The sequence below is a fragment of the Gouania willdenowi genome, chromosome 9, assembly GCF_900634775.1.
Source record: "Gouania willdenowi chromosome 9, fGouWil2.1, whole genome shotgun sequence".
NCBI lineage: Eukaryota > Metazoa > Chordata > Actinopteri > Blenniiformes > Gobiesocidae > Gouania > Gouania willdenowi.
The window spans coordinates 3,819,006-3,844,180 of record NC_041052.1 but is presented as its reverse complement, the minus strand read 5'-3'; the positions used below and the strand labels follow the sequence as shown (position 1 = coordinate 3,844,180).

At 38.0% G+C, this 25,175-nt stretch overlaps 2 protein-coding genes across 4 annotated transcripts in view; one reads left to right on the top strand and one right to left on the bottom strand.

The window, feature by feature from the left end:
* The window catches only part of aopep (aminopeptidase O (putative)), a 156,054-nt gene that overhangs the window by 124,219 nt on the left and 6,660 nt on the right, over positions 1-25,175 (top strand). For 2 of the 3 annotated variants that reach the window (XM_028458675.1, XM_028458674.1), the window contains 3 exons: positions 5,295-5,381; positions 5,452-5,600; positions 20,532-21,573. In XM_028458675.1, the coding sequence (XP_028314476.1) occupies positions 5,295-5,381; positions 5,452-5,592 (228 nt within the window). In that variant the 3' untranslated portion in view covers positions 5,593-5,600; positions 20,532-21,573. Of the gene's footprint in view, positions 1-5,294; positions 5,382-5,451; positions 5,601-20,531; positions 21,574-25,175 lie in introns of those variants that run through there. The other variant, XR_003674874.1, reaches the window with a different exon arrangement.
* Positions 21,961-25,175, bottom strand: part of fancc (FA complementation group C) — a 40,455-nt gene continuing 37,240 nt past the window's right edge. The window contains exons 14-16 of the mRNA XM_028458680.1: positions 24,034-24,279; positions 22,304-22,467; positions 21,961-22,218 (exon numbers count right to left, since the gene is read on the bottom strand). Of these exons, the coding sequence (XP_028314481.1) occupies positions 22,330-22,467; positions 24,034-24,279 (384 nt within the window). The 3' untranslated portion in view covers positions 21,961-22,218; positions 22,304-22,329. The remainder of the gene's footprint in view (positions 22,219-22,303; positions 22,468-24,033; positions 24,280-25,175) is intronic.

Sequence of the window (25,175 nt, the reverse complement as noted above, 5' to 3'; positions counted from 1 at the left end):
TGAGCACATTGTAACCCAGTGTTCTGAGTGGACAGTGAATCTCTTCTTCTTCTCCTGGTCCTGTAAATTAAGTTCATAAATCCAGGAGCGTGACGCTGGATGTCAGCCAATCAGAGATCTTTCTACAAACACGTGTGCTCCATGAGCTGTTTTGGGTGTTACTATTGGCTGCTCGACTGAAGTCAGGCACGTTCACCCAGTGCAATGACGGACGTTCTAGCAGAAGTCTCCATCGCGTCATTAGACAAAAGTTACACGGCAGATCAAGCTGAAAAAGGCAGACCGATGTGGAGAAGCAACAGAATAAAGCCACAAACATACTCAGATGGGATAAATCATGTGTAAACCTAAGAGAAGCTTATTCAAAGTGAATTCATTTTACAGTCTGGATGCGGAGAGATGGTTATCAGTCCACTCAGAGAGCCGTCTTAGTGGGCTGTATGGGGGGGGGGAGGAGCTGACAGCAGCAGCCGCTGCTCAGGGCAGTAACTACAGAGTGATACGTACATTCATGTCTCTAAAACACCAGAAAAATCTCCACATACACAGAATAAAGTCTATACATTTGTCACTAGTCTCTATTAAGAAAAAAAGTTGCTACAAAAGATACCGGTATGGGAGGCTAAGGAGCAGAGACGATTCTACAAACTGCAGCTTTAAATGACGCGTCGCAGCAAATTTTCATTGTCAACATTTTCAATTATGTTACTAATCTCTTTTTTTTTGCATTATTGTATATGTTACACACAATGTGGTTGGCACGAATCTTGAGATGGTCTATATATTTAGATCTATTTTTCTTTTACCCCCCTCCCCTGGCAAGAATCTTAAACTCTGCCTATGGCTAAAGTACCAGAAATTAGTACCGTTGAGTACCGATACCGATTTACTGGTACTGAGTATCGGTTCAAACGGGAACCCCATCCCTACATCCTTTTTATCTTCTCCTCCAGGGTATACGCAGGAATCCTGAGGTTAATTTCAATGCCTTTTTAAAAAACCTTTCCAAAAAAATTAAGACGTTGTCGCCACACTAAGCTGTTGTTAGCAACACATCTTTAACCGTTGTAGTTTGCAGTTTAACAGAAATGAGGTAAGCTGAGAAGTAATAAAACACGAAAGAATAAATTAAACTAAAGGCATGTTTATTGACATTCCCCTCAGGTCACAACAAGTAACAACAGTTATTCAAGGCAAAACTGGCAGAAAACAACAACTTATTACAACATGATCCAAATGTAGCACATGTAGCCTGAGATTGTGTGTCAGCTTCTGTGTGTCCATCAGCTCTTTGAGCTTTTCTTTGTGCCTTCGGTGCAACGTGTTGGACTTGGTGATAAGTTGGGTCATTAATGCCCCAGATTTTCCTTCTGCCTGCTCAGCAAGGTGGTCTGCATCAATTTGAAGTGTGTTGCACACTTCATGCGGGATTTAACTGCATTTAAGCCTATCGTTGCTATACGCTAATCCTTTTCTTACAAAGTGTGCAATAGGCTTCCCGGTTGTTATTCTCGACTGGCTTTGAATTCGGGCGTCTTGAGCCAGGAGTCAGAGAACTTGCACTTTCCCATTTTAGTTTTCTTGTCTTTGTCTGTTTTTGCGCCGGAACATTCGCCGTCACGTGACGTTGCACCCGTACACACGCGACCCCGAAGCGATTTAGCTCCGAGTCAAAACTTGAATACCAATATTTAATACCTCATAAAATCACGATTAAGACTTTTCTGATACTTTTTAAGGGCCTTCATTTTCCCACAATTGATTTATCAACGTTTAACACTTTGTAAGACCCCGTGGACACCCTGTCTTCATGCATGTTTTAGAGCGAGCTTCTCCACTACATGATGCATGTTCGTTAGTCATCGTAGACGTGTGTGTGTGTGTGTGTGTAGAGTGCACGTGTGTATGATGTGAGGGTAGAGTGCAGTAATAAATGAAGGAATGTCAGTGTGTAATTGCATGTGCTGTCAGAGCTTAGGGAGGCCACGTAAAAGAAGGGGGTAAAGAACGAGAGGTGCGTGGGGCAGCTGCTCTACCCCGGGGCTCTCCCCAGGAATGTGAGCCAGCGTAGGGAACAGATGCCGAGGCTACGCCTGGCAGTAGAAGTCCACACACTGTAGCGTACACTCTAGTGTGCCAACGGCTCCACAAACACTTGGACTGGTCTGTGTTTCCATGTGGGCAGGAGCTGGAAGGACACACTCTTCTTCTTCTTCTTCTTCTTCTTCTTCTTCTTCTGCCTGTGATGCAGTGGAGTTGGACAGAAGAGGAGCTGAAAAGCTCTTTGGAGACCAATTAAAGTCATGTTCTTTTTTTTTTTTAGTTTGCAGAGGTAATGTGAGGATTTCCATGCACCTCTTAATGGAGCTTTGTTTACTCTATTCTTAGGCTGCTGAAGTGGAGGGAGGTGAACTCAACAAATCTGGCACACAAATGAAATAAAAACTATATTATGGTACTTAGTTTAGTGAAAAACTTACTGAAAAAAATCAGCTACAGCATTTGGCCTCTTACAGGAAAATGAAAAGCAAAAAAAGTTGTTTTAGTCATAGTCCTTTGACTAAAATACAACTTAGTTTTAGTCATCAGGACTAACTAAGACTTATAGTGGAGTTTTAGTATAACTTAAAAGGTTTTAGATGACTAAATTTGTTAAAGATATATTTGACTAAAATATACAGCATAAGAGTTGATGCCATTTTTTTTTTAGATTGAATTCTCATTGATCAACCTGATATTAGTCTTAAATATTAATGTTTGTAAACACACAGAATGTGAAAGATCACATGATCAGTCACATGACTTCTGACTGGATTTCGTCCCATGTGATGAAATTGTAGTTTTGTTTTAGTCAACGAACGATGAAAATGTGAATACGTTTTGATTTAGTTTTTGTTAAGATGTTCTTTTTTTTAAATTAGTCATAGTTTAGTTATTGTCACTTAAAGAAATACAACAAAAATACACAAAATAACTCCAAAAACACAGATGAATACAAAAATGACTGAAAAACATACCAAACGATAACGGAATTACTCAGAACACTCAGAAAAACAAAAAAACATAAATATAATGAAAGAGAAATGCACAAAACGACAACATAAACAGACAAAATGATGTAAAAAATGCAAGAAAATACTACAAAAACACATAAAACATAGCACATAAAAAGAGAATAACACACAAAATGGGAGAAAAACACTCAAAACTACAACAACAACACAAAATATTTGATCTTTCCTGTATTAATACTCTGATTAATGTTGACATTGTGGCCCTTGGATCAGACAATCGTACGTTTGTGGCCCCCGCTGTGATTAAAGTGGTCACCTCAGCACTCTCTTAAAGTCTTTTAAAGAAATAAAAGTTGTTTTCTGTTCAGTTTAATGTGTTTAATGGGTGTTTTAGCGCTAATTCAGATAAAAACATCAATGAGTTAATACAGGGTTTATATCTGAATGTGCAAAGTGGAATATGTGCTCAAAGCACAAATGAGCAGTTTATTTTATTGAAATAAAGCAGATTTAACCAAATTTTGAATAATTTAAAATCAGTTTACATCCTCCACTTGGACATTATTTATTATTTCCTCCTATCAACACAATAAGGGAGTTGGTTATTACGACAAAGCAACATAGAAAGTAAAAAAAAATAGAGTTTAGGAACTTGTTAGAAGGACTTTGTTCCAACCGTTTTCACCTCTAACGTGCACACACACACACGTGTCCCAGTCACGTGCACGCTGGGCAGATGAAGGACGATGGCTGAGGCAGGGACGGAGCCCTTTCTCTGATCTCTCAGTAACCGCGGCAACAGAGCTCCTATTGATCCTCCGGGTAAAAGGCCAGGCATTAGCTTACACACACACATACGCACACACACACACACACACGCGCACACGCACACACGCTACTTTTCACAACTTTTATATACACACAAGCTATAGATTTAGAGGACTTTCTTTCAGAGCAAACGTCACATTTATCCTCCTTTTGTGGGTGAGTCGTGCGTGTGTGTGTTTCTGGCATTGAATAGACTTCTGCATTATCGTGTGTGCACCAGCATCAAAGGAAATGTTGTTCAATGGTACCAGTGGCCAAGTTATAGGGAAAAAAGTTTTTTTTTTTGTTTTTGTTTTGGCTGAGCTTTGTCATCCTGAGAGTGTGGAGGTCTCACTTTGTTTATTTTTCTGAGAAGTTTTTTGACCTTCAATATGACCTTGAGTGAAGGCCAAGGTCACACATTGAAAGGAAATGTTGTTCAATGGTACCAGTGGCCAAGTTATAGGGAAAAAAAATATTATTTTTGTGACATCATGAACTTTGACCTCTGCCGATCTTTTTACTGGTAGGTCGTACAGCTTTGGTCTAATGAAATGTAAGCATCCAACTTGTACGATAAACATTCGTAGAGATATAAAAAAAATGTGCTTCCTGACACTTGACTTGACCTTGACATTTTGGCATTGGGCATTCCGTCATTAGTGCTGCATTAATAGTCTAGGAGGAGTTCCAGGACAAAGGAGTCGATGAAGAAAAATAATAATAAAAATAACTCCTACGAGAACAATGTATTTGGTTATTTTCAATTGCCAAATACAATAATACAGTATCAAGTTATTACTAAGGGTTGTTGATTATTGACTGTTATACTGACTCCAAGGGGTAATAATGAGGGTAATACCCCTGTGAGACAAACAAGTGTGGAAGCAAAAGGTGAACCCTCGGAGTCAGTATAACCCCTGTGGGGCCAATATAAACTGTATTAATCAGGAATAACTGCAGGTTGGTGCTGTGCAGAATTTAATTTCACTAATTAATTAATAACTGTTAACCTTGCATTCTCACATTTTCAATGTAAATGCAGTTTTTCTAGCTGTGTATTTGTCATTTAAACAAGGAATCTGTTGGTTTTATTGTATATATGTACATATATATGTTTTTTTTAATATATATTGTTGTTTACCTTTGCTTGATGATAAATGAAGAAATGTGCAGTTTATTTTGGTTTATGAATTCAAACAGTTCAGTTCGTAAGAAGGTTATAAGAAGAAAATATATTAGTTAGAAAAATTATTGACAATTTAAATTAAAGAATAAGAATCAGTTTTCTTTCTCCAAATTGTGATCCCTTTGTATTCAAATCGAAAGAAGTTTAAGTGAACAATTACATCCCATTCTTTGATCTGAGTTTTGTTTTTTAAACGGTATTCGAATTGAATCGTTTGATTGTATATTTACACCCCTAATCTCCAGTGTTCATATTTTTAATATAATTCATATTGTTATTTCCAGGTGCAGCATCGTTGGTGTGAACTGGTGGTGAAACATGCGTACGCTCAGGCTTACAGAGACGTGGAGGAGTTCCTCATTCATCATCAGGTAAGTTATTAAAACTACGTTAAAAAACGTCAAAGAATTCTTTGCAATAAAGTGTTGCTTTGTGTCTTAGGCCATGGGTGTGTATCTGTACGGTGAGTTAATGGTCCAAGAAAAGCCCACTCAGCAGGCTTTGGCTCGTCGCTGCCTCTCATTAGTCCAGGAGGAAATGGACCAATCAGCACGCAGAGTGGTGGAGGAGATGGTGCTGTGATGCTGCAGGTGAAATCTACATTTATGTTTTATAAAACATTCTCTTTCCACACTCAGAGTGCACAAAAAAAAGGCTTCAAATTCATTTGTTTATCAGCTTTTGTTGATTTCAAATCAATCATCAAGTTTTATTATCAACTCGTTTGATTAAAAATCACTAAATTTGTTCCAAAATTAAATCAGCAACAATCTGAAATGGAGAGATGTTTTAGTGTAGTATAGTGTGCAAAACACTGGGAGGGGTTTTTTGCTTATTTCGAACCTTTTTCTGCAACTAGACCAAATTTCAATGCCTTTTCTGCATATTGTTTCCACTTACAAGACATTCTCAGCACTTATAAACCCTTTCCACCACTTTTCCACCAAATGTCATGTGTTGACTAATTATTGTCACTTTTAACCTTTTTTCACCATATTTCATGCTTATTTTTGCCAATTTAACCACATTCATGACATGAATTTTTACACTTTTTCTGCAACTACACTAAACTTGCTATATTTTAACCTATTTCCATCACTTTTTCTTGCCATATTTTTGCTTCTTTTATTGGATTTTTGCTACATTACCACTTCTCTATCAGGTTTCAATGCCTTTTCTGCACATTTTTTCCACTTTCAAGACACTTTCGGCACTTAAACACTTTTCATACTTATTTTTGCCAATTTAACCGCATTCACGATTGTCATGCCTATTATTTGCCAGTTTAAACTAATTGTTCTAATATTGACACTTTGAACCCTATTTACAACTTTTCTGATCTGTTTTGGCCACTTTTAACCAATTTCTTTTTTAAGATCCCATTTCACCACCTTTTCCACCATTTTTGGTCACTTTTAACCCATTTTGTGTCTGATTCAAACAAGGATTTCTATCTTCAAGATGATTGTATACTATGAGCCACAAATAATGCTAAACAGTGAATATTATTCAGATAAATTAATGTTATCACAGATTGACAGAACAGTGGACCATCATTTTGCTGAACCATTGTCTTACTGTAGCTTTTCTGAGTAAAATAAACTTTCTGAGTTGAGTCACAGGATCAAAAAAATGCTGCAGGTTCCCCTTTGAACTTGGTGTGTGTGTCTAAATGTATGTAGTACATAACGGACACAGAGTGGAGTCTTTTCACAGCAGCGCCGTCACGATGCGTTTGTCAGAGAAAGGAATTCAGGAATGTGGTCCTCAAACAAACGAGCTCGGAGGCCACAGAGAGAAAGAGAGAGATCGGGTCAGCGAGCATTTTTCTGGAGGATTTACTTTGGCCTCGTCTCAATGTACTGATTTTTTTACCCTTGACCCTGAAATTCCATACTTCTGTCTTTGTGTGCGTGTCCGCGTGTGTGTCGGACAACCTGGAAAAGTCAGGGGCTTAATGGTGCATCGCTACATGAAGGAGAAGAAAATGTTCACTTTAGGGAGAAAGAAAAATGAATGATAACCGTAATATATAATAGTCTTAAATTAATGGAAGTTTAAATACGACAACCAGAATCTAGTCTGAACAGCAGCATGTCGCACTTTTACACGTTTTCAAGAAGGACTTCTGTCCCTTTCTTTGAGAGAAAGATATGTTTTAAAGCAGATGTGGGCAACGGTTGGCCCGGGGACCCCTTTGTATGATTTTGTGCGGCCGTCTAAACAAATACACAAAATGACAGAAAAACAACACATAGATAAATACTTTATTCATCTCTAAGAGAAGTTCACACTTTAAAAGACCTTAAAAAACACAAAATGACAACAAATACATAGTAAGAGACAAAAAAATGAATACACATGACTGCAAAAATACACTAAATGACTCCACAAACAGATACAATGAGAAAAAAAACACAAAATGACAACAAAGACAATCTAAATGGCAGAAAAACACACAAAATAACAAGAAAAACACAGAGAATAACTGAAAAAGATTAACTCTACTTCGAAGCATAAAACGACAGACAGAGTAACGAGTAAAAATACTGTATTTAAATCACCGTGGAGACGCCTCCCATCTCTGGAACTAAGAAAAGCTGCTTTAGGAGAATATTATTTTCAACTCTTGACAGTTTTATTGTATTTGCTCCACAAATCTGAACCTCGGGCGTAAAAGTGTGGAAGCTAGAGGCTAAAGGCTAACAGTGGTGCTGAGTCATTTTGGCTCACACAGTTCTACACTCGTGTTGATTAGGTTAGATTGATTAAAAATAGGTTTTAAGAAGCTAAAACCAGCAGGAACTCTTATTAACATTGTCTGAAAATGTTGGTGTATTGCATTATGGGAGGTGTAGTCCCGTAGACGGATGGACAGAAAAATACACAAAAAGACTCTTAATTACACAAAATAACAACAAAATTACACAAATTAACTCCAAAAACAGAAAAAATCAGGGGAATATACAGAATATTAAAAACCAAAACATACTAAATGACAGAAACACAGACAAAATGTATCTAAAAACACAAAATGACAAATAAATCTACAAAATAACAACAAATATAGACAAAATAACAACCAAAATACACAAATTCACTCCAAAAACAGACAAAATTAGGAAAGAATATACACAAAATGACAAGAAAAAAGCTTGAAGTAGAAACACTTTTATGTGTCTGTCTATTGGACTCCACATCCCACAATGCAATGCACCAAACATCATGTCAACTTTTTTAAATTGTTTATGATTAAATTATCTTTAAGTTATTGATCCATCAATCCTACACTGTCTTTATTAATAATTAGTTTTAGAAACTGAATTCTGGGACATTTGTTGTGTTTAAAAGTGTGAGTCGTTATAAATAAAATACTGCTGAGTGGCTTTTAGTGGCGTTTGATGAACTTGAAGGTAACCTTTCCCAGTTTTCTGTCACACGTCCAACACTCACTGTGTGGTGTTAATTGCAAACGGGGTTGAATGTTGAAGCTAGCTAGCGATACCGCTGAGGGAGCAGCTAGAGCTCTGTTTGGACAAGCTGACATTTCATTTGGCAGAACGCACCCAGCGCATCACACCTTTTCATTCACAGCACACTAATTAAATTGTTTGGCTTCTGTTTTAACTTGCCTAAGCCCCGATTCACTGAGTTACATATGGAGGAAAGACGTCTGTGACCTTAGTCAACAGCAGGTGCTAGCTGCTAAATACTGGGTGCACATAAACCTGTGAGACTTACGGAGATCAATCCGTTTTCAGACCGTGACCCAGATGAGCTTTTATCTTCAGACACAAACGCACACGCAGACAGCTTTGAGCATTTACACAGGATTAAAAAAGCTTTCTCAGCAAGTACCTCACAACACACGCACACACACACACACACACACACACACACACACACACACACACACACACACACACACACAAGGTACGGGAACAGATTAGGACCAATTTTGATGGAGAAAATTATTTTGGGCAAATCAAGGATAAAGGCGAAATGTCAGGGTTAAATTTGAAAATTCAAGAATAAAATACAGTATAATATAATGTTGAGATTAAAGTGAAAAAGACTCAAAATACAAAACTGTGAAAAAGGTTGAAGATTTGCTATTAAAGTCCGAGTAAAGCAGAACTAAACGTGTGTTATGAGTTTGTCACCCCACAGAAACATGCGTCATTGACCACTGAGCCAAATTTGAAAGACGAAAAAAATCATTAAGCATATAAAATAAGGTCTCAGAATCATGTTAAAGCAGAACTAAGTCACTTTTTCACCTTAATAAATCCTTCTCGTAGTCCCTGTGAGGGTAATACAAGTGTTTATGGGGTGATTGGGGGGTCTTGGTCAGCAGCAGCACACAGCAATCACTCAGTCGTCACGGGCCATGGCAACGGGCACGCACACACACTCGCAACCCAGCACTCCATCAGGCAGCACACACACAAATACCCATCCATCCATCGATTTTCAGAGCCTCTTTGTCAGCACACAAACAAACAAACACCACACACATTTCCACACTCCCTTTCGTATTACTGCCACATCATTTATTTTACTTGTCTCTCTTCCTCATACTGTTCACATGGTCACATGGGACTATATGTGTGAATGCACCCTTAGTGTCACTGTTGCATTACGATTTTTCAGTGATCGGTTGCTACCGTCTTGGGAGAACAAAGGTGTGCATGTAGCTGTGGGGTGGGGCAGGTGTGGAGTGTTTACGATAGTGACATAACCAAACGGGACCTTTAGGGGGAGCGCTAAGCGCAAGTTACTTAGTTCTGCTTTAAAACTAGCACTTCTCTGTGCTCTGAAATGCTGGGGGCGTGTCAGTTAGAGGCGCTGAAACCACGCCCACGCGCCTCCATGTCCGTGTGTGTGTGTCTATGGGAGAGAGCAGTGTGAAAGTGGCTCCAGCATCGATAGTGCTTCTACCATTGATTTTCCAAAAGTGCCTGGATCGGGCTAAACAAGCGGAAAGGTCTGCTCCGCCCGAGTCCGAATATGTGCATCCCTCCCAGGTAGAGTCAGAACTGCGCCCGCTATAGGCGAAACACGCAATCACGATGCAAAAAAAAAAAAAAAAGTGCTCATTTCGTGGAAAATGTGGCACCAGCGGATGCGTTTTATTCTCCTGAGTCCAAATATGTGGTTTGTTTTCGGCGAGAGGCCAAATTGCACCAGCTGGAAGTTTGGTGTGCTAATGATGGCTCCGTTACGTAACGCGGCTATGACACGCCTATTAAATCCTAAACAATTACATTATAAATGGTTGAATGGCTTTTTACATGTTTTAGGGAATACATTTATGACCTATTTAATGTGTTTAGAATGGCAGAATTTGCTTTACACAGACTTTAAAGTCAAATCTACAGAAGCTGACTAGGGCCAATTCGTCATATGACAACAGTCTCCATCCAAACTGGCCCTAATCTGCTTCCGTAGCTCCTCAATATCCACATGCTCCACCTCCACCATATTTGACTGGTTTTTCCTTCTTAACAGATTCGGTTTTTGTCAATATCTCTTCAAAGTCCTTAAATAGATTACAACGTCGTGTTCATGAGTTAAAAGAGAAATAATGTCATTGTTATACATGGCCATGATCTGCCGTTTATTGTCATTTGTTGAATTGGCCCTCGTCAACTTTCGTAGATTGGACTTTATTAGCAGACGTTCGACTTTTATCACAATATTTTATTTTGAGTTTATGCTCGAAATTTCAACTTTAATCTCGACATTTAGACTTTATTCTTGATTTGTCTAAAATTATTTTATCCATCAAAACTGGCCCTAATCTGCTTCCGTACACACAGAGCATAAATTAGCATCACTAGTGGCACTAGTGATGCAAAAAAACATCAATAATAAGCATAACATGCTAATAAAGGGGGAGGGAAAGCAAATTCAGGCTTGCCATTGGCTTTTGAAAGTATTACAACCAATCAGGGAGCTGGATTTGGTTCTAATCCCTCCTACTTCATTTGCACAAGGGTTTATGAGTACTAGTGAATTTTATGGCCTACTAGTGAGATATTTTAAGTGTACTAGTAGCACTAGTGAGCTTTGAATTTTTTACTAGTAATGTATTTTAAGTCTAAGTCTCCGACCTTGTATTTGCATATGATGTTAACTAGTGACACCTTTTACTCCACTGGTAAAGTGTACTCGTGCACTAGTAAACTAAACTGTGAGCACTAGTAGACCTTAACTATGGTTGAAATGACTGATATCAGATTTATGCTCAAACGGTTATCCATCGTCACACACACCTACACGTGTCGTCCTATCTGTGCCATCGTCCGTCACCTGCTCGCCATCGCTCCATGTGGAGTCTTTATACAACTACAGGAGCAACAAGGAGGGCAGAAGAAGAAAGGAAACATCTGAAAGATTAATGTCCCGACTTCTCCCATCTCCTCCCATTGGACTGACCCATAGAAGCCAGTGTAAACATCAGAGGATCACACTGGTCAGCTCCAGCTCTCCCTCCAATTAAAATGATGGATGAACGGCGCTCTTTGCTGCTTTTTCATATCTCACAGTGGGAAGATGGATTTGTGTTTTTCAGCTCGCTTTGTGTTCCTCCGTCATGTTCTCTGAAGCCAGTGGTTCTCAACCTTGGGGTCAGAATGCCTTCATGAAACTAAGAATATTTTTTTAACAATTTGAGACCATTTCTGCTTATTTTTACTCTTTTTCTGCAACTACACCAAACTTGCCATAATTTAACCTATTTTCATCACTTTTTCTTGCCATATTTTTGCTCCTTTTAATGCCTTTTCAGCACATTTTTCCCACTTTAAAGACATTTTCAGCACTTATAAACCCTTTCCACCACTTTTCCACCTAATGTCACATACAATGACCCATTATTGTCACTTTTAACCTCTTTTCACCATAATTCATGCTTATTTTTGTCAATTTAACCACATTCACATTTTGTCATGCCCATTATTAACCATCTTCAGCTATAGTGGAACCTTTATTTTGGGGGTCACGGGCTTTAAAGGTTGAGAACCAGTGTCTCCCAGTTCACCCTTTCCACACAAATAAGGACACACACTGCACTGGGATCAGGCGTTCCCTGAAAACATGTCAGTCAGGGCACACTCCCCTAAAAAAGCACAATCCACACACGCTCACCCTTGTTTTTCGACCCCGCTACATGCCTCTGGAATCCCTCTTGATCCGCTTAATAAGGGGCATATCGCCGGGTCGGCCGAGCGTGGCGAGCGCTAGACGAGGAGCGGGATCTACAGGTCTGATATTTAAAAAAAACAAGGAAAAGGAAGTGAGAGCGTTGGAGATGTTTAGGATCAGGATGTTCTGTGTCACCTGAAATCTGAGACGAGGAAAATAAAACCATCTTGTCTCTTCATGTCCGGGCTGTGAGGGTTCCTGGCGTGCTGATTTGTGACTTATGATAAAAATCACATTGCCAGGGATTACCACATAGCCCTGACCCAGCCGCACTTAGCACAGAGAGACAGACACACACACACACTCCTCCTCCTCCATAAACTTAGAAACTATTGACGGCCTGCATCTCTGAGGCTGTGTGTGAGATTGCGTTTGGAAGAAAACGATTGCTGATCAGTGTGTGCACGTGGTGTGCACGTGGTGTACATCCTCTCTCCATGCAGACACAGAGCTTAGCTGATTGGTGAACAGTGATTGATTCCTCCTTGTTCACAGTGGCTAAGTTCTGCACCTGAGGAGAGCACGACCTCGAGAGCAAACCAAGGAAACACGATTTCAAAAGAAGAAAAACAAGGATTTGGTTTTGACGATTGACTTTGATTTTTCCGCTCTGAAGCTCTTTTGAAGCTTTTTTTTATGCCTTTTGAGTGAAAAATCTTCTTCAGGGTTTTTCAAAGCTGTAGAGGCCAAGGATTGTTTCCAGAGTCTGCATTTCTATTATGTTTGGAAATACGCAAAATCCAAATAGCGGAATAAATACTGGGAATGAAAACACCTGAAGATAAAAAAAAAAACACTTTAATATTGCAAAAGTGCAATGGAAACACTTTTTCCATAATTACACGCCACACACGTCACATGACCACTTCTCCCAGACATTTCTTAGCATTAGACTTAAAAAAACTTTTTGTGCCATTTTATAAGTGAAACAACAAAGGAGTGTTTTAAGGAGGTTTGGAGTGTCCATCGTCCTGCAGAGAATTCTCACAAGATGAGATTTTACGAGGCTCCACAACAACCATCATTGGAAACATGTTCAAAGCACAACTATACTTTGTTGATTTTAGAAATATCTCTTATTTTGCAAAGAGCTGTAATGGAAACACAGCTCGAGATAACAATTAGCTGCTGGAGATGATACTTTTTATCACATAATGTCATAGTGTCAACTCTTAAATCAATAAATCAAAGATTATTTGCTTGGAAAAAAGAAGTAAAAGTTGGGAAATTGCTGCTCAAAAGTCTGTTTTCATCTCCTACGTAAACAATGCGTTTATTGACATTTTCAGAAAAAGTTTGGTGCATTGCATTGTGGGATATGGAGTCCTAGAGACAGATGCATAGAAGTGTTTTTACTTCATTCTTACCGTGATTTCTTGTGTTTTTTCACCAGACAAGGAGGATAATGACTGGCTTGACTCCATTTTTGTTCCAGTTTGTTCCTTGTATTCCCTGTGATATCACTTCACTCAGACATTCAATTTCAGCCAGATTTGGATCTTTCTGTCTAAGTCCCAAAATAAATGCCTGCCATTGTTTTGACAACTTTCTGTCAGTCAAAACACCAAAAAACGTTGGCAAGTCACTTTGGCAGAGTTTTTTGGGAGAAACACAAAAAAAATCACTTTAAAAATGAAGTGAAAACACTTTGGATCAGTCTACGTCTTCATCTGATAAAATTGACCTCAGCAGCTTCAAACCCATCACAACGATTCCAACAAAGTTTCTCATCTCCACCCTGAAAAAGACTGTTCTGAAATATATTCATCAAGTCCTTACTTTCTTCCCAGCATTAAAATGATTAAGGCACGTTTGATTTGTAGTTTCATGCTGCTTTGGAAGCATGAACTTTCACTCTACTTTCAACCACATTTGTCATATTGGCCACGGGTACATTAAGTTTTTTAATTTGGAATTAGTTATACCAAATTAAATCATTATGTCGTCACCAGTGTGCCATTTCGGCAAGTCGATCGCACAGAACCACCGGAATTAACTTAAAGCGGAATTAAGTGTTTACAAGATAGAGGAATAATTTAATTCGGAATTAAAATCGGAATAAACCAGCCACCTAATTTGCATTTAGGTTTAATTCTGAACTAAATTTGCATTAGGAATTAAGTGTTCACATGGTCAGTTTAAAGAGGAATTAACTTTTATTCTGAACTAAAAAGGAATTAAAGCTCCCACGTAAACGTGGCCATTTGTCTTCAAACCGCCAGGCTCCACTAACGTGTTTCTGTAAAAGTCGCCCGTGGGATCTCCCTCAGACAAATTAAACGCACCAACAAGTCTTTGTCGATTCAAAACGCGCTACAACGTGGTTAATGAGCACCAAGTTACGCTCTCCTGCACCGTTTACTTTTATCTTCCCTCGCTCGCTTTGTACTACACCCCCCCCTCCCCCCCCCACTCATTCCTTTCAGTCACAGAGCATAATAAAAAGATGGTCACGTTACACGTGCTTCAGCTCCAGTGAAGGTGAGAGCCAAGGATCTGTGGAGCACTAACGAGGCCTGTAGAGACTCCAAATACTGACGCTGATGGACATTTAATCAATCCTGGCCCAGTGGCTCAAATCATTGTAAAACATCCACCAACTGTGGTTTTTCACAATAAAATCCTAATGATAATAATAAACCAACAACAGTCATTTCCTCTTGCAGCCAAACTCAATTAAAAATGAATTACTGATATATTTCATTGCTCAGATGTTATTCTGGTTACCATAGCAACATTAAAAACTCTTCCTCTGTGATTCATGAACTGCAGGAATAAATATGGGAACGCTTAGACATCGTAGAGCAAAGGTTCTCAACTCGGGGGGAGGGACACGAAAGTTGGTCTGACTGATTTCAGTTGAGGATTTTGTTTTAACTCAAAATCAAACAACACATTGGGCTTTTATTTTGAAGGGGCTTTATTTATGCAACAGATTTCTGATTATAATTATTTAGACATTGATCATCTGAATAAGTTACTTTTATATACTTGGCTTTTCTATTAAAATGTAATCATTTCATGTTAACCTTTTTACAAATATAACAAATTTAACTCTTCATTGGTTTTGGGTCACAGTTAGTTATTAACAGTTGAGATCCAACGTCTAAGAAAATAAAAATGTTTCCTACATTACATTCCTCTTCCATCCATTCCATCTTAAAATTTAAATTTTTCTGCAGTCTTTTTAGGAAAATCTTTGGGATTGTTTGTGAGAAATTGCAAGATTTGGAAAATATTTAGAGTTCTTGCACAATTTGCGATGAAAAATGACCACAGTAATAAAACGACAGGAACATTAGGAGTCCATGCAAATATTGTGGAGTTTTATTGAATTTGTGAATTTGAAGGGAATGAGAATTCATGAGATTGATGTTTTTTTCTGTCTTTTTCGGACTCTTGCGGGATGATTTAAATGCTCTAAAGCAGTGATTCTCAACTGGTGGGTCGTTACCCAAAAGTGGGTGCTCTAAAGCTCGTGTCAAACTCATGGCCTGCGGGCCACATTCGGCCCATCAGAGCATCTCGTCTTACCCACAGGAAGCTTTTGTTCGAAGTAAAAGTTTCGGCATAAATGTGGCTCTTGGTAAATTATCATATACTGTAAGTTGTAGAAATCTCACTCCCTCCAAATGCAAACACTTGCAAAGACACAAAGTGTCTTTCAGTACCAAGTAATTTATTCACAGTAATATTAAATAGCAGTTTTTCTTCAAAACTTGGCAAATTATCCCATAAAATTCTGGCGAATTACATTACAAACTTTAAAAAAAAAAATGTGTTGCAAATTCAAGCAATTTAGACTAATTGCTTGACTTTTTTTTTTTTAACTCTCAGAAACATGGATTCTTCTTGAGAACATACTGGGTTGTATGTGGCCCTCAAACTAAGATGAGTTTGACATCCCTTATCTGGCCCCTTAGGGTCTAAAGGGCCAGATTTGGCTCCCGGGTCTAGAGTTTGAAATCCTTTTAAATCTCATTCTTCAAAAGGAAGAACTAAAACGTGGTCACTATGGAAACGTCCAGAAGTCTTAGGAGATGCTGGCTTTAGATGTTGTGCATTCAACCATCACACATCATTAAGTTGTAAGTTGAGGACCCCCTCGAAAACGAGATGTTCCATCTCAAGGGGCATATCCTCCAATAAATAAATAAATAAAGTTAGCAGAGCATCATCCAATGTAAGCAGGACTGTAAGCCTCCAGGAATTCAGCTTCAAGCCTCTGAATGAACTGTTGAATCAGATCCAGAGAGGACTGACAATGTTGGAATGAATCCAAACATGTAGAACTTCTATGAGCACGATGAGAAAGGGTGAAAACGTTTAAGCCTGAACAGAATTTGGGATGTGAAATGCGTCGACAGGGCTTCGAGGTCTGATAAGTATTGATTTCTGATGTAATCTCTGCCTCAGGCTCAGAGAAATACTCACTTTTCTGAAGACAAATTCTTCTCAACCTGAGGTCTCTACGCTAAATTTAACAGTCAATAAAGTTTTCAGTTGTTTGGCTTGAGTTGGAAGAAACAACAGAAAGCAGCTGCGATGCAGTAAAAGTCTGACTTATGAGATGACAGGCAGGAATTCAGCAGCACATGCTTTGTTTCAAGCTTTACAATGTGTTTCCAAACATCTGAGCAGGAACCGGTGTGTGATGCGAGTTGATCTTGTTAACGTGCCGACGCTGTGTCACAACCTTTCAAGTGGTGTTACACAACAGCTCACTACCATACTAACCAGAACAACAACAGAACTAATCCCAGTGCAACAAAAACAGATAAAGAACCAAACTCTTAGTGAAATTAACTAAAAAACAACTTAGTTTGAGTCAAAATGTAGACATTAGTATTATTTCACTTATTGTCTTCTTTTAGTCGACAAAATCAGGTGTCAGGACCCAATTTAAGGTCGCGAGACACTGGGAGGGGGTGGCCAGATGCCTTCAAGAAACCATTAATTTGTATTTTTTTAACAATTTGAGCCCATTTTTGCTTATTTTTTACCCTTTTTCAACAACTACACTAAACTTGCCCAATTTTAACCTATTTTCATCACTTTTTATTGCCATATTTTTGCTCCTTTTATTGCATTTTTACAACATTACTCCCAATTCTGCCACTTCTCCATCAAATTTCAATGCCTTTTCTGCACATTTGTTTCCACTTTTAAGAAATTTTAAGACTTGTAAACCATTTCCACCACTTTTCCACCTAACGCTGCATATGTCGACCCATTATTGTCACTTTTAACCTCTTTAAACCATATTTGATGCTTATTTTTGCCAGTTTAACCACATTCACAAATTGCCATGCTCATTATTTGCCAGTTTAAAATAACTGTTCCTGCTTCCAAAGTTACATTCCCCCAATTTTGTAAATAATTGTTCTCATTTTGTGTGTTTTAGTTGTGCTTTTTGAGTCGTTTTGTTTACTTTTTAGTATTTGTACATTTTCTGTGTTTTTTGGAGTCATTTTGTAAAATGTTTGGTTATGTGCATCTTTGTTATTCTGTTCTGTGTTTTTGTTGATTTGTATAAATTTACAGGTAAATTTGTGCATAACTATTGTCATTTTGTGTATTTCAGTCATTTTTGTAGCCAATTTGTCAAATCTTCAGTTCTGTGTATTGTTGTTCTGTTGTGCATTTTTGTTGATTTGTATAAATTTACAGGTAATTGTGTACATAGCTCTCGTCATTATGTGTATTTTACTTATGCTTTCGTGTGTTTTAATAATTCTAATTCACATCTATGTATTTTTTTAATTCTTCATGGTCTCGTTATTGTCAATTTTTACCATAGTTTTTGTCGACTACATTTTTTAGTCGACAAAATCAGCACTACTGGACTGATAGCTCCTCTAATGTAACAAAGACGGATGTGGAGGATGTATTTTAGAAGTGGTCAGTCTTTCTTTTCTTTTTGGCCCCGAGGACGTATTACAGGGCTCCAAATTTGACAACGACAAAATGGCGTCTAAACGAGGACAGATGTGTGAATCAGAAATGAGGGCCATGTGGAGCCTGCCATTTTTAGACCTGTATTTAGGGGCTGTTAAAAGAGTAATGACCATCGAGGGCCTGTAAAAAGAGGGATTGCCATTAGACTCTGAATCTAAAAGGTGATTTATTGCAGTCTAATGGGACGGAAATGGCTCTGCACATCAAAGAGTAAAGCAACAATGTGGAACGGCGCTAAAAATAAACGTACACTTACATTCTCCTCTTTTCGTGCATGTGAAACTTGACTTCTTTCCTTTCTCGTGCTGCTGCTGCTGCTTTGGATTTGTACAGTTTGTTAGTCATTTGCTGCTGAGTGTTTGTATGTTAGCATTTTGTCCAGCAGTCGTGTTTATTACGGATCCAACTGGACCGACTTTGTTCTCGTGCTCACGCTCGTCACCAGCCGTAACGGTTCAGACTTGTCTGAGTTTTGGCAGAAGTAGAAAGAACAGTCGGTGACAGGCTGCCAATGCTGCCGCTGCTTTTTATTGGTTCTACAGAAGGAAATAAAGGTGTTTGAAGCAGAGACTGGGGCGTGGCCTCCTGTGCCTACTGAGCTGATAATCAGTCCTAAACAACCACTGGCTCAGTTCAGCAGGAACAGGAGGTCAGTCCACTCACCACCGACTGAAGAGCAACGAGCTAACTCTGCTAGCAGCCTAGCGCTGCATTCAAACTGCAACCAACTTCTATCACAGCGGGGCCACAAACGTGATTGTATCTGATCTGAGGGTCATGTGATCAATATTCTTGAAAGCATTTAGAATAATGACCAATCTGACCTTTAAACACAGAAAATAATGATGAGTTTGTGTCTTTTTGTTGTTATTTTACTATATTTTTCTGTGATTTTATTGTTCTCTTGTGTTTTTGGAGTTGTGTAAAATTGTTGTATAAAATGTTCAGTTCTGTGTATCTTTGTTGTTCTGTTGTCTGTTTTTGTTGAGCTTTTTTAATATAATTTGTGTATTTTGGTTATTCTATTGTGAATGTGTGTTTATCTGTAAATTTAGAGGTTTTTTGGAGTTATTTTTGAAGTTCTGTAAATTGGTTGAGTTTTGTATATCATTATTGTTCTGTTGTGCATTTTTTGTTGAATTTTTGTACATTTGATTTTGTTATCATTTTATTTTTATTTGTGAATGTATGTGTCTGTAATTTTGGATGTTTTTTGGAGTCACTTTGTGTATCTTTGATTTTCTTTTTTTGGAGTCTTTTTTTTAGTTTTGTATATTTTTGTTGACATTTTGTATATTTTTGTTGACATTTTGTATATTTTTCAGTTCTGTGTATCTTTGTTGTTCTATTGTGTGTTTTTGTGGAGTTTTTTTTGTACATTGTTAATTTTGTAAATAATTGTTGTCATTTGTATCTTTTGGTTTTCCTTTTATGTTTTTGTTGTCCGTCCATGTAGTCGTCTGTAATTTTTTATGTTTTTTGGAGTCACTTTGTGTTTCTTTTTTCCCCCTTTGTTTATTTGTAAATTGTCTGTGTTTTTTGGACTCATTCTGCATGTTTTTCTCCCATTTTGTATGTTTTTGGAGTCGTTTTTGTGAATTATTGTTGACCTTTTTTTTTTTTAAATTGTTTTAGTTTTGTGTATCTTTGTTGTTCTATTGTAAATTTTTGTTGACATTTTGTATAATTTTCAGTTCTGTGTATCTTTGTTGTTCTATTGTGTGTTTTTGTCTACATTAATTTTGTAAGTAATTGTCGTCTTTTTGTGTATTTTGGTTTTCCTTTTGTGTATATGTCTGTAGTTTTACATGTTTTTTTTAGTCATTTTGTGTGTCTTTGTTTTTTCTTTTGTGTATTTGTAAACTTTGTGTGTTTTGCTCCCATTTTGTATGTTTTTGGAGTCATTTTTGTGAATTATCGTTTATATTTTTTAAATTGCTTTAGTTTTGTGTATCGTTTGTTGACTTTTTATAAAAATGTTCAGTTCCGTCTATCGTCATTGCTCTGTTGTGCTAATATTGTTTGTTTACAGAAGAGTTTCTTCTGCTGCAGAAAATATTTAGTTCAATCTAAAAGAAAGAAAAACAACCAAGTTGAACAATTTACAGCCTATTTTCTTCGTTTTCAGTTTTAGGGCAAATGTACATTTTAGCCTCTTTAATTTTTTTTCTTTTTACTAAAAGAATGTTACTTTTCTTCTGAGGTCAGGATGACAATGGTTGATTTGGTTTGACTGATACTTACAGCATAAAATACTGACTTTTGTCGAAGTTCAGTCCATCAAATACTCCGTGTTCTACCTTAAAGTGTCATTTTTTACCAAGTTTTAAATCAAAACTTTGTGTCTCTTCTAGGATGGGACGTAGGACCAAGTCCAGCTCCGTCAGAGTGAAGTTATGAACACATGAAGACTGTGTTAGTTTCACACAGCTGTACATTTTGTAACTGAACTGATGTGTGTGTGTGTGTGTGTGTGTTTAGTCTGATGTCATGATTTGGATCCCAGACATTTAGACTAACAATCATTGGACTGAGTAACGGTCCATGCATCACTCTGACCTGTTCTGACACTGAAAAACAAACTTTTTCTACACTGCTGTGTTTATATGTTCTAAACTCTCTTTGTGCACTGATGGAAAATCTTCTTTTTTTTTTTTTTTTTTTATACTTTTTGTGTTCAAATAAAACATTTCTCCTGTTAATAAAAGCGTGTCAAACATCACTGACTGAGAGCTCTTCACATCACCTCGACTGATGCATCATTTGTTGTGTTCAGCGATTCACTGAAAAGTTTTGTTCACAAGCCAAATGAAGGCACAATGTAAAGTAAACCTTAGTCGATTCTTTCAAATAAAGCGACGTTTTTATTGTGGAGGAGATTTAAAAAGCTATAAATGCTGACGAATGTATCACTCAAGTCATATTTTAATCAGATATTTATTGATTTTCCCTTTATTCTATTTAATTTAATCACTGAGAGCCAATTCTCATTAGCAATAATGTAAACCTTACTGACTGGCACAAAACTCAACAAATACAATAACCAGAAACCTTCTTCAAATGCTTTTTCTTCAAGATTATTTTGTTTCTTTTTGTGCTTTTAAACATTTAAATGACGGGTAAAGCAACAAGAGGAACAAATAAGGCAGAAATCTGTTAAAAACTCCAATGAAAAGGTAAATATTGAGTGAGTTTGCTTTTAAAAGGTCAACAGACGACAAACATGAGGTGAGGCTTTACACAAAAACAACATAAAAGTAGCTACTGCTGTTAGGGTCCCAGTACAGTTATTTCACTTCTGATACGATGCCGATATTGCTGAAATGCTTATTGACTAATACCGATGTCGATACGATATCAGCACGAATCATACATCATTTTATTGCTTTTTTTGTAGTGTGGAATGTTAGAAAAGGTTTGATCAAGTGTGATTAATGGTTTCTTTGTCATTTTCACTTTCTCCAGTGGGCTGAATTAGATGCTCTGAAGGGCCAGATTTGGCCCCCGGGCCTTGAGTTTAACACATATGCTTTAACAGTTGAATATGTTTTCATCCTCTAACTGTGCACACTTTTAGAAATAAAGACACATGAAAGATGCTCAGGGTGTGTTTTTTTTATTGAAACCACACTTAATGTAACAGTCTGTATCTCTGCAGGTGAAGCTAAAGACTTTTACACATAAATAGAAATCCATTCATTTCTTCTTCTCCACGTTTCACCAAAAACAAAAATGAAGCAGAAATGTCATGATGAAGAAACGGGTTCCACTTCCTCCCAAAATGTTCTGATGCAGTCAGCAGTTCTTGCATGACAAGTTTCGACCAATCAGACACGCTGTACGAGCTGCAGCAGGATGGGTCACTCCTCAGACGTCCTTGTGGGTGCTGCAGTTGTGTTGTGTTTGTGTTGCGTTGTGTGTATAATTGTAGGCACGGCGTGTAATCCGTCCTGACTGTTGTTGTTTTGACACTTGCTTGTCATTGTTTTTGCAGCATGTCTGCACAGCAGCTCAGGGATTTGTCACGCTGCAAATGAGCTTCTAAAAAAGCGTGAGACGAGGATCAACCCATCGCAGTGCGAGCGTGTGTGTGTGTGTGCGTGCGTAAGCGTGTGTGTGTGTTCACCTGTGTGTTGAGGAGTGAGCGGGGCCTCACGCTGAAGGCTGATTTCTTATTGTGTTTATAAGTCCCTGGATCCTGAGATGAACCTGCTCGTCATTTATCCACAGCTCCATGGAGCTGAGAACACACAGTGCTTCATCAGCCACAGCAGAATGATGCTCCACCACCTGCACACACACACACACACACACACACACACACACACACACACACACACACACACACACACACACACACACACACACACACACACACACACACACACACACACACACACACACACACACACACACACACACACACACACACACACACACACACACACACACACACACACACACACACACACACACACACACACACACACAGATCATTTAGACTGGTACGGACGCGCAAACCAACATAGATATATTTTATTGCACAGTTTTTTTTTAATTCTGTTTTTGTTGTAAAGTGTCCTTAAATGGCCTGAAAGAGGTTTTTAAATATTTTCTTATTATTATTATTATGAGAAATACTCAAACGTTCAGCACAAACACTCCAAATGTTTAGAAGAATAATAAAATATTGTGTTTATAATAGCATACAAAACTGTGAGGCTGGAGTCAACTTACATATATTTAATACTGCACGTCTGTTATTTTTACAGCTTCATTTAATCTGCTGTAAAATGAAGAAAAAAAAAAAAACCCCAAAACAACCTATTTAAAAATAAACGTCACTTTAGAAAGACGACTTCAGAAATATGCCCTGAAAATATATTTTCATCTTTTATGACCAGTCTTCTAATTTCACACTGTAATCTGTAGTGAAATATTTATAAAATGTGTAGAACCAACCAGGCCAACTCAAAACTAGTTTTTTTAGAAGTAAAAAAACAAACAATTTAAATTGTTTTTAATCGATAAATCATGGAAACACTTTTAGAAATCTAACAAACATGAAATTATTAATACATATATTAACTATCTATGTATAATATGTATTATGTATGTAATAGATCGGTTGCAAACGTATAAGATAATAATTTAATATGAATTTATAAACACAATTTATTTCAGTTTCTTTTTAATTCGCGAGAACAAGTAAATGGTAACTAACTGTAACTCAAGTAAAAATATCAAAAACAAGTAGTACATTTGTCAAACTGTCAAATTACATTTTTCAAAAATGTTTAACTTTTGATTCTATAAAAGTGTCCAGTATGTTTTATGAAAATAAAGTGCGATCAACTTCCAGCTAAAATGCATTGAGGAGTGAGTTAGTTTAACAAGGTCTGATGGTGCGTTCACTGACCGGGTGTTTACGTGTTATTCATATGTTAGCGCAATTAAACAATGTTTTCTTCATAAAAAACATGATTGAAATATCGATTTGGACATTTTTTGGATCGATATGATAATCGCAGAGTGAAATATTGCAATCTATTGCTGAATCTATTTGTTCTTACACCCTTACCGTCTACAGTACTCCACATTCCACAATGAAATGCACAAAACCTTTCCAACAATATTAATAAGAGTGTTTACACAGTAGAGATCAAAACATTCTTTCGAGCAGAAAATTCAACCTTAAAAATCTAATTTTGAGCAAATAAACCTTGATTTATTGATCTATGAGGCCGACACTGTGTCTTTATCTGAAATAAAACAATGTCTCCAGTAGCTTTAAGTATTAAAATGATGGGTGATGGTGGATTGTGGAAAGGACATGATGTATTCTGTTTTTCTCACCGCCTGTAAAACCTCTGCAGAGGCTGTGGGTGAAAGCTGGCAGTGAACAGCAAAGTGAACCAAAAGGCTGAGAGTCAGAGATGGAGCCGGTGGTGGTGGTGGGGGCTGAGGTGACTGGGGCGGGGGCGGCTGAGGTTGGGGTGACATCAGAGTGACCAGGGACTGCAGGTGGTCAGTGGGCAGATGGTGAGGTGGTGCAGAGGAGAAGAGGGAGTGGAGGTGCTCATACACTGCTCTGGCTCGTACCTGGTGACAGAGAGAATAATTAGTGAGCAGCGTCCTTCCTGGTAATGAAGATCAATAGAGTGTTAATGCCTCAATGACAGAGGAAGACGATGAATAGTAACGGGAAGAGAGACCATGGCGACGAAGGTGAGTCTCTGGGAGAGGAGACAGAGAGACAGAGAGATGGAGCTGAGGCCAGACGTCCAGACGCTCACTGAGGGATCAATACCAAGTCACCGGCTTCACCCTCTCCCACACAGGCTCGTTCATTATCTACTGTTTAGTGTGTTGCCCCTTAGCAGACACACACACACACACACAGCAGTCCACACGGTGACACAGCTGAGTTATGAAGCTGCCATTCAGAGATGATGCATCAGAAGATCCAACAACAAACCCTGGAGCTTCAGGACGACAAGATCCTTCATCTTTCAGTGGTGAAGTGTGATATGAACCATAGTTAAAGAGCAACTAAAGCCCCAAAACCTTTTTTTTCTGCTGAAAACAAATGTATTTGGTATACAAAGTCGTGTTGATGACTGATTCTTGTCCAAATCCTGACATTTTAATCAGAATCATTAAACACAGGACGACATTAGACCATCCTTTTTGCCAAAAGATGATAGTCAACATGAGGTTCACCATTTGAGAGTGACGTGGGAGCTGTGTCTCAGATAAGGGAAGGATGTAATTTGAGATGCATCATCAGCAGTGTTCCTTTGAATCAGGGGGTGTTTAGGCCTTTTTAACGTTATACATCCTCATCAAAGGTGGCCAGCTACAGGGTGATCAAGCCTGAGCTTTATTCCCATAACATCTACGTATTTTGTTGCAAAAATGTCAGCGTGACTGCCCTCTATGTGTTGTAACCTGGCTATTACACTCAAATTTTACTATTGGCTGAGAATGTTAGTTTG